The following is a 13,391-nucleotide window of genomic DNA, read 5'->3' on the forward strand; positions in this document are numbered from 1 at the left end:
GAAAGAGAAAATGAGAGGAAAGCAATATTCAAAAAGGTAATGGCTGAGAACTCTCTAAAACTTAAGAAAGACATGGATCTACGTATCATTAAGCCCAACAAATCCAAAGCTAGACAAATAAAGAAATCCACATAAAGACACATTATAAAAAATATGCAAAAAAAAGACACGTACGGTAAAACTAAAGAAACTGAACACAAAGATGAATTCTAAAGCAGCAAAAAAAAAATCAGCCAATCAGTCTTGCCATTTGCAACAACGTGGATGGAACTGGAAGATACTATGATGAGCAAAATAAAATAGTCAGAAAAAGACAATTATCATATGATCTCACTCATGTATAGAACTTAAGAAACAAAACAGGATCACAGGAGAAGAGAGGAAAAAAATAAAACAAGTTTAAATCAGCGAGAGACAAACTGTAAGTGACTCTTAAGTTTGGGAAACAAATGAAGATCTCTGGAGGGGAGGGGGATGGGAGATGGGACAACTGGGTGGCGGGCATTAAGGAGGACAAGTGGTGATGAGCACTGGGTGTAATGTAAGACTGATGAATACTGAACTCTACCTCTGGAACCAATAATACATTATGTTAATAAATTGAATTTAAATAAAATTTAAAAAATGTGATATGTACATACAAAGGAATGTTAGCCATAAAAAGAAAGGAAATTCTGACGCGTTCTACAGCGTGGATGAACCCCCAAAACACTATGCCAAGAAGAAGAAGCCAGACACGAAAGGTCACATATATTGTATGATTGCATCTGCATGAAATATCCAGAATAGGTAAATCCATAGAGATGACGTCAATCAATGGTTGTCAGTAATTGGGAGGTGGAAGGTGGGGAGTGACAGCTTATCAGGTATGGGGTCTTTCTTGGGGTGATGCAAATTCTTTGGAACTTGATACAAATTATAGTTGCACAACACTGGGAATGTGCTAAACACCACTGAGTTGCACAATTTAAAATGGTTAATTTATGTTGTATAAATGTCATCTCAACCTCAAAAAAAGGGAAAAAGATCCTAAAGCAGCCAAAGAGACCTTAAAAGGAGCAATATTTATACCCATAGCTTCTTGTAGTCAGGAACAGGAGCCAGAAGCCAGTGGACTCAGGGAGAAATGTTGCCATAGAATCCTTACCTGCTGAAATAACTTTCAGGAAGATGGGTGAAAGTAAGGCATTTCAGACAAAAGCAAAAAAAAAAAAAAAAAGTAACTGAGAGTTGTCACTCAAGGAAATTCTGAAGGACTTACTTCAGACAGAAGAAGTAAAAAGGAAAAAAAGTAAGTTCTGAAATGGGAGAAGGAATGAAAAGCAAAAAAAGCTGTAACGTGGGTAAATCTAAAACAAACATTGATTTTATAAAAGAACAACAATAATGACCTACAGGCTTAAATACATTTCATTGGTGCAAAAGAAAGGATGTAAAAAGATAACCTGGACATGGGGACAGGCAGAAATAAGATAAAAGTGGTGCGCCTGGGAGCTCAGTCAGTTAAGCACCTGCCTTTGGCTCAGGTCATGGTCCCAGGGTCCTGGGATCGAGTTCCGCGTTGGGCTCCCTGCTCAGCGGGGAGTCTGCTCCTCCCCCTGCTCCTGCTCTCTCTCATGTCCCCTCTTACACTGTGTCTCTCTCAAATAAATAAATAAAATCTTTTTAAAAATTAAAAAAAAGAGGAAATAAGATAAAAGCATAAAATAAGACACGATATCTAAACCCATCTATGTTAGTTATTGCATTAAATGTAATGAAACCAAATTAGTCGATTAAAAGATAAATTGGAAAAAACTCAGTTATGCCTACAAAGGACACATCAATAATATGACAATACTGAAGGGTTCTTAAATTCTTAAGAATGTAAAATGCTGGAAAAGACATCATTCAGATACTAAGAAAACTGCATTAAAGTAGCAACATTAATATTCAATAATAAAGATGTTAAGGCAAAATCATTCATAGATATAGTCATTTTATTTTATCTTATATTATCTTATTTTATTTTATTTTATTTTATTTATTTTATTTAAATTGTATTTATTTATTTGAGAGAGAGAGAGAACACGAGCAGGGGAGAAGGATAGAGCTGAGCAGGGAGCCTAATGAGGAAGTTGATCCCAGGACCCTGGTATCATGACCTGAACTGAACGCAGACGCTTAACCGAATGAGCCACCCAGGTGCCCCAATATAGCCATTTAAAAATAATAGAATATTTCAATTCCACAGAAAATATAATAATTTAATGTCACATGTTCTTAACATAGCCTCAAAATATATAAAGCAAAAACTGTCAGAAAGAGAAACAATAGACAAATAAACAATCATAATGGAAAAATTTAACACATCTTTAGAAGTAACCAATACTCAAAATTTAGATTACATAGTGAATCAGTTTGAAATATGTATATAAAAACATTGCATCCAATAAACTACAGAATGTACATTCTTTTCAAGCATTCACAGAACATTTTCAAAACTTGACCACATAGCAGAACATAGAGGTTGTCTTGACAAATACATATAGACAGAAATCATTTAGAGTCTGTTCTCTGATCTTAGTTTGAATAATCAAAAATCATGGCATCCGTGTATGTTGCGTATGACCATACCATAATTTAAAATAGAACAAATAATAAAATTAGTAATAATAAACACCCAGAAAATCGCCATACATTTGGAAGTGCTGGTGGTCAAGGTGCAGGAGTAGGAGGTGGGAGGTAAAAAGACACTTTTCTCCATTTGCTCTCTGCCCCCTGGGGGGTTGAGTCTTATTTAAAGAGAAGATACTCAGGTAATACTGATGCACTAGAGAAAGTTATTTGCTGCTGCAGCAAATTTTACTCCTTCCCTTTCCATGTTTGACAGTCTTTTTTTTTCTTTTTTTAAATTTTATAAATTTATTTTTTATTGGTGTTCAATTTGCCAACATATAGAATAACCCCCAGTGCTCATCCCATCTAGTGCCCCCCTCAGTGCCCGTCACCCAGTCACCCCACCCCTGCTCACCTCCCCTTCCACCACCCCTAATTTCCCAGAGTTAGGAGTCTCTCGTGTTCTGTCTCCCTTTCTGATATTTCCCACTTATTTTTTCTCCTTTCCCCTTTATTCCCTTTCACTATTTTTTATATTCCCCAAATGAATGAGACCATATAATTGACACAGTCTTAATACAGGAGGAAGATGTTTGGAAGGAGACATTTGTTATTTTTAACAGCAAAAAAAAAATGAGTTTAAGGTGGAAGTAGATTTGGGTAAGCTCCACTGGTGGCCGTGCACAGACTCTCCCCGGGGGGTTCAGGTCCCCTGGGGGACAGAGAGCAGCAGCGGAGGGGCCTGTACAGCTTTAAGTGAAGCAGGTGCCTGGGCCCTCAGGTGGAGTCATTTCCTGCCCTGTGATAGATGTGATAAAGTCGGCCTGGGCCCCGCTCGCTCGTCCTTGCCGGCCCGGTGGGGGCATCTCCAGATCAGCATGGTAAGTGGCTGTGTCCCCGGCTGGCAGTGCCCTAGCCCTAGCTGAGGGTACTCCCCAGATTTGGTCCTCTCCCCACTAACCCGCCCTTCATAAATTCTTACTCCAGAGAAGAAATCGGCAAGGGGTCGTTTGTTTCTATCAAGATTTGGATAAGCTCTCGTCCATCCAGCTGTAGTTTTGCTGCTTTGGGGGAAAACTTGGTGGGTGTGCAGTGCTCCACTGCTTTTAACTCAAGTGTTGAAACAAGAACCCCTCTTTTCCCTTAGGTCTACATTTGTCGTAGACCTGCTGTGCTGATTTTTTTTTTTTTTCTGTAGAAATCCATTGCTTCACTTTTAGTTACGCTTGTAGACTTTCTGGGGACTTCAGACCCGGGTCATTGTTGCTAAAGCTCATAAATGCATGGCAGGGTAAAGTGCAGGGACATCCTCGTCCTCTCTCGAGTTTCCTTCTTAGGAGACAACAGGAAACTTAGTTACTTATGGTAATTCGTCTTTGGGGATCCTCTCTTAAGATCCACTTTCCCTTTAATGTCTTATGTGTCCGTCACAGTAATTTTTGGTATCTTAGAATTTTAAATTCTTAAATGGCAGTTGCCTTTCATAGTGCTTTCTCATCTTTGATGTTCTCATCCCCCTTGGACTTTCTCTCCCCAACATTTTAAGGATGCTGAAGCTGTTCTGCTCTGAAAAAAAAAAGATGCCTTCCTACAGGAGGGGTCCCTGCGGTCAGGGAAATGTTGTTCCCCGTCTTCACTGAATCAACTTTGGTATCCTGGGTGTGAAACTGTTCTTTAGCGTCTTGCAAGATACCTACCCTTTTTTAGGACTGCATCTGAATCTAGGAATCTACGACTTCTCCTTATCTCAAAATAAAACGTTAATTAGAAAATGATGCCTTCCTAGTAATTCAGATTGACCTTGCTGCAGCTAACATGCTGCGATTTATAATATTGATACAGAATGCACAGTTTACAATCTTACTTTATAGTGTGACTAATATTTAACAGATAGTTTGCAAAGGAGGGACCGGCTAAGAGAGGAAGGTGAAGATTACCTTCTGTCCTCTGGGACACAGTCGTGTTATAAACTCAGCTGCTTCTCAAACCAGGAAGGGTGTGATTGATCCTTCTTGGGCCAAGTATTCCTGGCTTGTTCGGAAAGGACAGAAATTGAGGTGTAAGTGGCTTAAATTATGTGGAACTCTTGAAATGCCCCTCCCTTCAGCATTTTTACCTAAATCTAGGGAGTTTTGATCTGATTACAGTATCTGATGTACTGAGATCATTTGCAGTCCAGCAGGTGTGGGAGGAATAAAACCATGCTTTGCAGACAACTGTGTTAGAAGCCTATTTATTATACTGGAACATGCTGTTTGATATTTTTTTTTTTTCTGTGCCGGACAGACATTGGAACACTGGTTGATGCTAAGCGAGGTGCTTTCTCAATTGAGCTCGCTGCCTTTGTCATGAGAGACCCATAGTTGCACGGGGAGGAAACAGGAGGAAGTTCTACTCAGGGGGTGAACTTGCATTCCTCATAAAGCAAAGAGGGCTGTGTTAGGCCTGGCGAATCAAGGAGGCCTGGTATAAGGGCTTGATGCAGCGGAGCAAGAACAGAATCCAAGTCGCATTGCAGGGCTGTGACCGGCCAGAGCTCCCTCCCTCCTTCCCTCCCTGGACTAGTGGTCTTTTCCTAGTTGAATCTCAGACCTTGTCCAGGAAAAGAACAGCCTGTACAAGGGCAGGGCTGCCCACCGGCTCACAGGCTAACAGCTGGAAGGGTCCCAGTGATGCAGAGAACACGCTGCTCACCCCGTGAGCCCCCCTGCATACACCTGTCCTACGCCCGCTGGCAACCAAAACCCAACCACATTCAAATTGGCGATTGCTGTTCTTATGTTTTTTTTTTAGGATTTAACCTTTTCTTTACTTCTCTTAGTTGAGTAGATATTTGTGTCTGTTTAAATGACTCAAATTTGTTGGTCTTTAAGAAGAGAGATGTGGGGATGCCTGGGTGGCTCAGTGGTTGAGCATCTGCCTTTGGCTCAGTTTGTGATCCTGGGGTCCTGGGATGGAGTCCCACTTCGGGGCCCCCACAGGGAGCCTGCTTCTCCCTCTGCCCGTGTCTCTCCTCTCTCTCTCTCTCTCTCTCTCTCTGTGTCTCATGAATTAAAAAAAAAAAACATATGAATGGTGATTTAAACGTGGGATGGGAGAGTGGAGGCTGATGACAGTGATGGAAAACAGTAGAGTTTAAACCAGGAAAAAGATCACTGTCCAGATAGAACTACAGTTAATATTTGATGTACTTTAAAGATCTTTTTCTATGCTTATTTTTAATATATTTGATATTTTATTTAATATATAATTATGTGACTTACATACCTTTTACATCATCTTTTTTTCATAAGCTTTTCCCATGTCATAAAATCTGGAGGGTAAACTTTTAAGGGTTGCCTAACTGTTCTTCAAATGCTCAATAATGAATGAATGTAGATTGGTTCTTGCTTCTCACTCTTATAAACAATAATGCTGTGAATGCCATTGTGCCTAAATCTTTGCATTTTAGATTATTTTTCAAAATAATTCATTTGTGTATGTCACTTGCCTATTTATCTACTAGATATTTCAAGTATATGGTTGGGTTTTTAAAGATTTTATTTTTAGGTAATTTCTATACTCAACATGGGGCTTGAACTTACAATCCTGACATCAAGAGTAGCATGCTCTACCAACAGAGCCAGCTAGGTGCCCCTCGAGCATTTTAAAAAATTAATATATATAAAATTGCCTTATTGATATACCTTAATATGAAGGACTATACATAACTCATTTTTATATACATCATTATTCTTATTTGCTTATTATAGTATTGAGATTTTACAACTTTGGGTTGTTAAATCTATTACACATTTCCTTGGTAAATTTTCCACTGCTTTTATGATTAGAACATCCTTCTTTCTTTCTTTCTTTCTTTCTTTCTTTCTTTCTTTCTTTCTTTCTTTCTTTCTTTCTCTTTCTTTCTTTCTTTAATATAAATTTATTTTTTATTGGTGTTCAATTTGCGAACATATAGAATACCCCCAGTGCTCATCCTATCAAGTGCCCCCTTCAGTGCCCGTCACCCAGTCACCCCCACTCCCCTTCCACCCCACCTAGTTCGTTTCCCAGAGTTATGAGTCTCTCATGTTCCATCCTTCCTTATTTAGAACACATATGAATAGTAAATATAAAATCTCAATATATGAAAAGGTAAAATCTTCAATTTAAGTGCTATGGGTTTTAATATATATCAAGTTTATACATTGATCTTTGGTTTTATCCCTTTCTAGTAACTACCTGATATTTTTCTAGGTGAGGCGGCTTGATTTCATACATATATAGTATATTATGTATATATATTTTTTTACCTCACTCTTGGCCTGTTACATAATAAATAGTTAAGTTATGTTGTTGAAAGAAATCTTTCAGTAAGGTTGGAGTTTTTGGTTCAATTGTTCTTAAAACATACCTGTACCTGGTTTTTGATTTCTACAAGATACTATTAATTAGCCTTATCGTACATTTCTCTTATTGGCTTATGCTAGCTTGCTTTCTATTGCTTGTGAGCAGAATTACTGAGTGAGCAAGCTCATGTTATCTAAGAAGACTATTTAGTTCTAACTTCCTGTGGCTTATTTCAGAGGGAGTGCCTTTCCATCCACATTGGCCAAGCTGGCATCCAGATTGGGGATGCTTGCTGGGAACTCTATTGCCTGGAACATGGAATCCAGCCAGATGGTGTTGTTCTCAACAGTAAAAAGGATCAGCTGGAAAATGCTAACATGGAGCATATAGATGCATCTTTCAATACCTTCTTTTGTGAGACGAGTGCTGGGAAGCACGTGCCCCGAGCACTCTTCATGGATCTGGAGCCCAGTGTTATAGGTAACGTAAGACTCGCATTCAACGGTACTTAACCAGGTCCACAATCAAAGCTAACAAATCCAGTACCAGTGGATGGGATCACTAGGTTATATGAATCTATCTGAATAAGATCATAGGGACATTTTTTAAATCCAGAAGTTCACTCATGACCACCTAAGGTGATTGGCATGAAACATACCCTAAGGGAGTACTAGTATAGCCTTCTTTTTTTGTGTGATGAAACAAATTCAAACCTTGTTAGTTTCTCCACACACATCTGTTGTAACAGAAGATTAAATCTTTTCTTGAGTTTGAAGACCAGTTGCTAGAGGGTTCCAACAAAGAATCTGAAATTGGCATTACCTGAGCATGATTCCAAACAGGCAAGGAGCCAAACACATCTTCTAATTGTGGGGAAATCAGTACAATTTTATGATTATTAATGGCAGACTTTGTAGTATCTTGTCCAGAAACATGGTGTGGCCACTCGGCTCTAATAGCAAGCGTCTCATGAGCACAAAGCTGAAGTCCATGGCATTTTTATAATCTAGCCTTGGAAGTGGTGAAAGCAGCTGATCTTGTCCAAAGGCACCCGGAATGGTTTTAGAATGAAGGAAAGAGTTTTGGTTGTGTTTATATCAACTGCTTTCGAGTTGGGTGGGCGTTGGAGCTGGTCACACCTTCTCTGCTAAAGCATACTCCTAATAATTGAGGTCGGTTCACTTTTCTCCACTTTTCTGGCACTCAGTTGGCTATTTGTAGATAGAAATACTCGCCTTAGAATGCCAGAGTGTCACAGCATGCGTGATGGGATCTGTGTGCACCTAGAACCTCAGAATGTGACTTTATTGGAAATAAGGTCTCAGTGGGTATATGAGGTTGAGGTCCTACTGTGTTGGGGTCGGCCCTAACACTAGTAGTCTGTGTCTTTGTGAGAAGAGGGGCCACAGGCAGGGGGAGTGGGCATGCATGACGGAGGCAGGAGTGGTGCAGCCCCAAGCCGAGGAGCTCACCAAACGGCCAGAAGGAGGAAGCCAGGAGAGGGGAGTGAAACGGCTTCTCCTTGGGACCCCTGGAGGAAGCAGCTTTGCCAACACTTTGATTTTTGGACTTAGGGCCTCCTGAACTGTGAGAGAAAACATTCCTCTTGCTTTAAGCCACCAAGTTTGTTGTAATTTGTTACAGCAGCCACAAGAAACTAATAAAGGGTGTAGGATGGGAGGACAGACTTTCAATCTATCTGGAAGCGATGACCCTATTTGTAGACTAGGGAGGCCAGTCCAGTGGTGTAAAGCCCTCGCTTCACGTCAACACTGGGGATGGGTGGGCAGGGTGCTGGGCTGTGCAGGAATTGGCGAAGGGGTGGTGGTCGAATGGATGGAGCACTGACCTCCTGTCCCCTCCTGCAGATGGCATTCGAGCCGGCCCGCGCCGTGCGCTCTTCCACCCAGAGCAGCTGGTCAGTGGGAAGGAAGACGCTGCAAACAACTATGCCCGCGGTCGCTACTCCATGGGGTCAGGGATCATCGATCTTGTGCTAGAGAGGATCCGAAAGCTGGCAAGTGGCCCCCTTTCTCCCCAGGGGCTGCAGCACCCCCGGGCCTGGGACCTGCCCTCCCAACAGCACCAGCGCATCCTCCCACCTGCATCACCGCTGTGGCCTCTCCCACAGATGCTCAAAGCTGGGAAGCATCCTGCTGTTGGCCTTGGTTAGGCTCTGTCGTGTAGGAAGGGCGAAAGAAACCTTTACCCTTACTGCAGCCCCACCTACTCTCTTTTTAGACTTATGAGGAAATATTTTGGGGGTTTTTTTCACTGTTTTATTGAGATAACTGACCCCCAACCCTGTAAATTTAAGGTGTACAACGTGATGAGTTGATACACATCTATGGCGCAGTGATTGCCACAGTACAGTCAATGTGTGTGTGTGTGGGAGGGGGATGAGAACATTCAAGATCCACTCTCTTATCAACTTTCAGGCGTACAACATGGTATTCACCAAAGTCACCACATTGTCCACTAGATCCCCAGAACTTACTCATCTTCTAACAGGAGGTTTGTGTCCTTTGACCTACAGCCCCTGCCAGATACCGTTCCACTTTCCGATTTTATGAGTTTGACATTTTTAGACTCCGCATATGTGAATGGGATGATATAGTATTTGTCTTTCTGCGTCTGACGTCTCTCACTTGGGATAATGCCCTTAAGGTCCACCTACGCTGCCACAAATGGCAGGATGACCTGCTTTATAATGACTAGCTCCCTCCTCTACTCTTGTTTCTGCAACTCCTCATGGCTCGCCTTGTCAGCACAGGCTTCCAGAGAGAGCATCCTGAACCTGGTCCTTTTCTAGCAGTATCCATTATTCATGAAGTCAACAGGAGGCACATCCTACCTGGAGATTGGTTACTGTAGTTACTGACTGTTAATTCTTCTTTAAGGACCTGCCTTTGGAGGCCCCTTTGTCTAGTGCTTATTTCGGTGTCTGGTGTAATCCTCAAGGAATCCGATGTCTTTTAGCCCAGAGTAGATTGCACATAGAAGCGATAGGGTCTTCATCTCCCGGGGCGGGGGTTGGGGAGGAAAGTGGGGGGATAGGTTGCTTCAATAGTTTGTGATTTTGCTTTCTTCATTACTGAGAAAGACCTTGCTTTAGGTCACATGCAGATAAACTTGGGGAGGGCAGCTACAGACAGCTGAATATTTCTGCTTTGCTTAGAGTGAAATTCTAAAGTGCTCCCCCAACCCCCAGAGGTAACCAACCACTTGCGTGTGTTACGATGGTGTTAATAATGGTACACCCGTCCTTTCTGAAGGTTTTGTTTGTTTGGGGGGGGAACTTGTTGACCTCCCACTACCACTGCTCCTGGGTTCATTTGACCCAGTTCTCACATCTCCTCTCACCTCCCCAGACAGAGCAGTGCAGTGGACTTCAGGGATTTTTGGTTTTCCGAAGCTGTGGAGGAGGCACGGGGTCCGGATTTACGTCCCTCCTAATGGAGAAGCTCTCGATGGAATACAGCAGGAAGACAAAACTGGAGTTCTCTGTGTATCCAGCCCCTAGGATCTCCACTGCCATAGTGGAGCCCTACAACTCCATCCTCACCACGCATTCCACCATAGAGCACTCGGACTGTACCTTCTTGGTGGACAATGAGGCCATCTATGACATCTGCCACCATAAACTTGGTGTCGAGTGTCCCTCTTACGCCAGCATTAATAGGCTCATAGGTCAGGCAGTGTCTTCCATCACTACTTCCCTCAGGTTTGAAGGGCCCTTGAATGTGGACCTCATTGAATTCCAGACCAACCTGGTCCCTTATCCGAGAATACATTTCCCCACGACAACCTTTGCACCCATCATCTCCGCTGAGAGTGCCTACCGTGAGGAGCTCTCTGTGTGCGACATCACTGCGGCTTGCTTTGACTTCTCCAACCAGCTGGTCAAGTGCAACCCTCGCCTGGGGAAGTACATGGCCTGCTGTCTTCTCTACAGAGGGGACGTGGTCCCCAAAGATGTGAATGCAGCCATTGCAGCCATGAAGTCCAGGAACTCTGTGCAGTTTGTAGACTGGTGTCCAACTGGTTTCAAGGTGGGCATCAACAGCCAGCCACCCACGGTGATGCCAGAAGGGGACCTGGCTAAGGTCCAGCGGGCCGTGTGCATGCTGAGCAATACCACGGCCGTCGTGGAGGCCTGGGCCCGCCTGGACCACAAGTTCGACCTCATGTATGCCAAGAGGGCATTTCTGCATTGGTACACCAGAGAAGGCATGGAGGAAGACGAGTTCTCAGAGGCCCGGGAAGACTTGGCCGCCCTGGAGAAGGATTATGAAGAAATGGGGCGAAGTTTCTGATGTAAACGTGGCCAGGGAGAATGAGTGTTAGGTTGAAGTGTCATGCTTTCTTTTCAAGACATCTGCTCTTGGTGGGTAGAGTTCCCCTGATTGGAAGAAACTGGAAACCAAATCAAGCAAGCCCCTAAGTTCCACACTACATTGAATGGGTCAGTATCAACACTGAGCTTGGATTTCCTTGTCTGCTAGTTCAGCACAACTACCTATGAACCTCCTACGTTTGGGGTCCTTCGAGCTTCTGGATCCCGTCCATGTTTCTTTTTTGTTTTTTTCTTTTTCTCCGAATGGAAACCTAGCTTTATTCTTTGCTTTTTCAACAAAAGACGATGAAACCCTCAAGTCAGTGCTTTCGCTTTTCCTTTCCTGAAGTGTAAAACAGCACACAATAATGTTATTTCCCCCATGGCTATGTTTTGTACATTGATTAAATAACGAACATGTTCAGTATCATTCTTTTCTTTCTTCCAAATGTAGGCCTTAGGGTCTCAGCTTGCTTTTTATACAAACAAAAACAAGAATATTCTTGGGCCTTTCAAAAATGTGCATCTGTGTTCCTATGGGTCAGAAGGTAAAAGGGATCTCTCTCACCACCCCTGTCCTTGAAAAGATGTTCTCGAAGTGTGGTCAACAGAGTCCTGCATCAGAACCAGTAGAGACATTTAGGAAAAAAATGCAGATTCTTGGGACCGACTCTTGATCTTAGGGTTATAAGTTCAAACCCCATGTTGAGTGTAGAGATTACTTAAAAAAAATTAAAAATAAAAATTTTTTAAAAATGCAGATTCCTGAGCTTCACTACAGAAGCTCTAGGGGTTGGAGGGGGCATGACCTAAGAGTTTGAAGCTTAAAAACACTTAACGGAATTCATTTTTGGTATTAAACTATACCACTTTCAAACAAGTTATAACATAGAATGGAAACACATAGCTATAAATGCATTAAAACCATCAGTCACATTTTTATTATCCATGATGTTTTACCTGACTAATCATTGGATTCAGGGAGAACTAGACACTACAAAGGTGCTCACTTGGGCTTGGGGGTTGCTCTTGAGCTAATGGTAGATAGTTTCCAAGTGCCTCATTCAGCTGTGGTGTTTACCTTGCAGTCCTCCATTTGTAATCTCTTGGCCTCAACATGGTCAGGGCTTTTGATTCAGGTAGACATCTGAGGGGAATTGCCACTAAAGCCTTGGTTGAAGGCATAAAGTTGAGTGTCCTATTCTTTTTTTAAGATTTATTTATTTATTCATGAGAGACACAAAGAGAGAGAGAAAGGCAGAGACACAACACAGGCAGAGGGAGAAGCAGGCTCTTCGTAGGAGCCCAATGCGGGACTGGATCCTGGATCCTGGGATCAGGACCTGAGCCGAAGGCAGCCGTCCAACTGCTGAGCCACTCAGGCATCCCAGTTGAGTGTCCTATTGAGATATTTACCAAACTACAGTGTTATCCTCTTCTTATTGTGTAGACCCAGGATGGCCACTCTACCTTTAATGGTTTCCTGGTAGGTGCTTTTATATACTAATATCACTGCCCTGGGACAGGGTCTTCAAGAGCTCCATTCACACGATATACCATTTTGTGTTTTTCACTCCTACATCGTCACCATGGGGGCCAGTGAGTGCAGTGTGATGGAAATGATGTCTAGACACTTCAAGACCTACCTGTCAAGATGTGGTTTTCCAGCCCACTCATCAATGAATTTTTGCTCAGTTCTCAAGTCTCAAAGCTTTTGGTTGGATTCTCTTTGGACTCTATGTTCAAGGTCTTTTGCTCAATTTATGTTGAAGCTAAAACAACCTCATTCAAGAGTTCCCTTTGGAACCTGAGGCCTGTTCATTGTAAGATGTGCCAAGGCTTCCAGGATAATCATAAGGAAAGGAATGATTCTCATTTCTATGTCTCTGACTTGCTGTGATCATATATTTGGAGGAAAGTAAAAAAAGAAAAAATTTTCTACAAATAAAGAAAAGATTTGGTGTAGTCTGTGTCATTTCCCCCAAATCCAACACAGGCCAACAGTGGATTGTGTGGCTCTTTATTTAAGTATCAAAGAAAACCATCAATGCTTGAAGGAGCCTATATCCAAATTTATGGGGCTCTATTTTTCAACTAACCTATACGCCAGTATTTGCATTTTAAAACC

The 13,391-nt window shown here is 42.3% G+C and overlaps 1 protein-coding gene across 1 annotated transcript; it reads left to right on the forward strand.

The window, feature by feature from the left end:
- The first annotated feature begins 3,305 nt into the window (after positions 1 to 3,305).
- TUBAL3 (tubulin alpha like 3) lies at positions 3,306 to 11,665 on the forward strand. Its single transcript, XM_041766938.1, has 4 exons — positions 3,306 to 3,479; positions 7,164 to 7,407; positions 8,796 to 8,948; positions 10,303 to 11,665. Exons 1-4 carry the CDS (start codon positions 3,477 to 3,479, stop codon positions 11,241 to 11,243), a joined length of 1,341 nt encoding a protein of 446 aa, XP_041622872.1. The 5' UTR covers positions 3,306 to 3,476; the 3' UTR covers positions 11,244 to 11,665.
- The last annotated feature ends 1,726 nt before the right edge of the window (positions 11,666 to 13,391 follow it).

The sequence above is a fragment of the Vulpes lagopus genome, chromosome 8 (genome assembly GCF_018345385.1).
Source record: "Vulpes lagopus strain Blue_001 chromosome 8, ASM1834538v1, whole genome shotgun sequence".
In the NCBI taxonomy this organism is placed as follows: Eukaryota; Metazoa; Chordata; class Mammalia; order Carnivora; family Canidae; genus Vulpes; species Vulpes lagopus.

Coding starts and splice junctions, on each gene's coding strand:
- TUBAL3 (XM_041766938.1), top strand. Junction 7,408..8,795: donor TCTGGAGCCCAGTGTTATAG/GTAACGTAAGAC, acceptor CCCCTCCTGCAG/ATGGCATTCGAGCCGGCCCG. Junction 8,949..10,302: donor GAGGATCCGAAAGCTGGCAA/GTGGCCCCCTTT, acceptor CTCCCCAGACAG/AGCAGTGCAGTGGACTTCAG.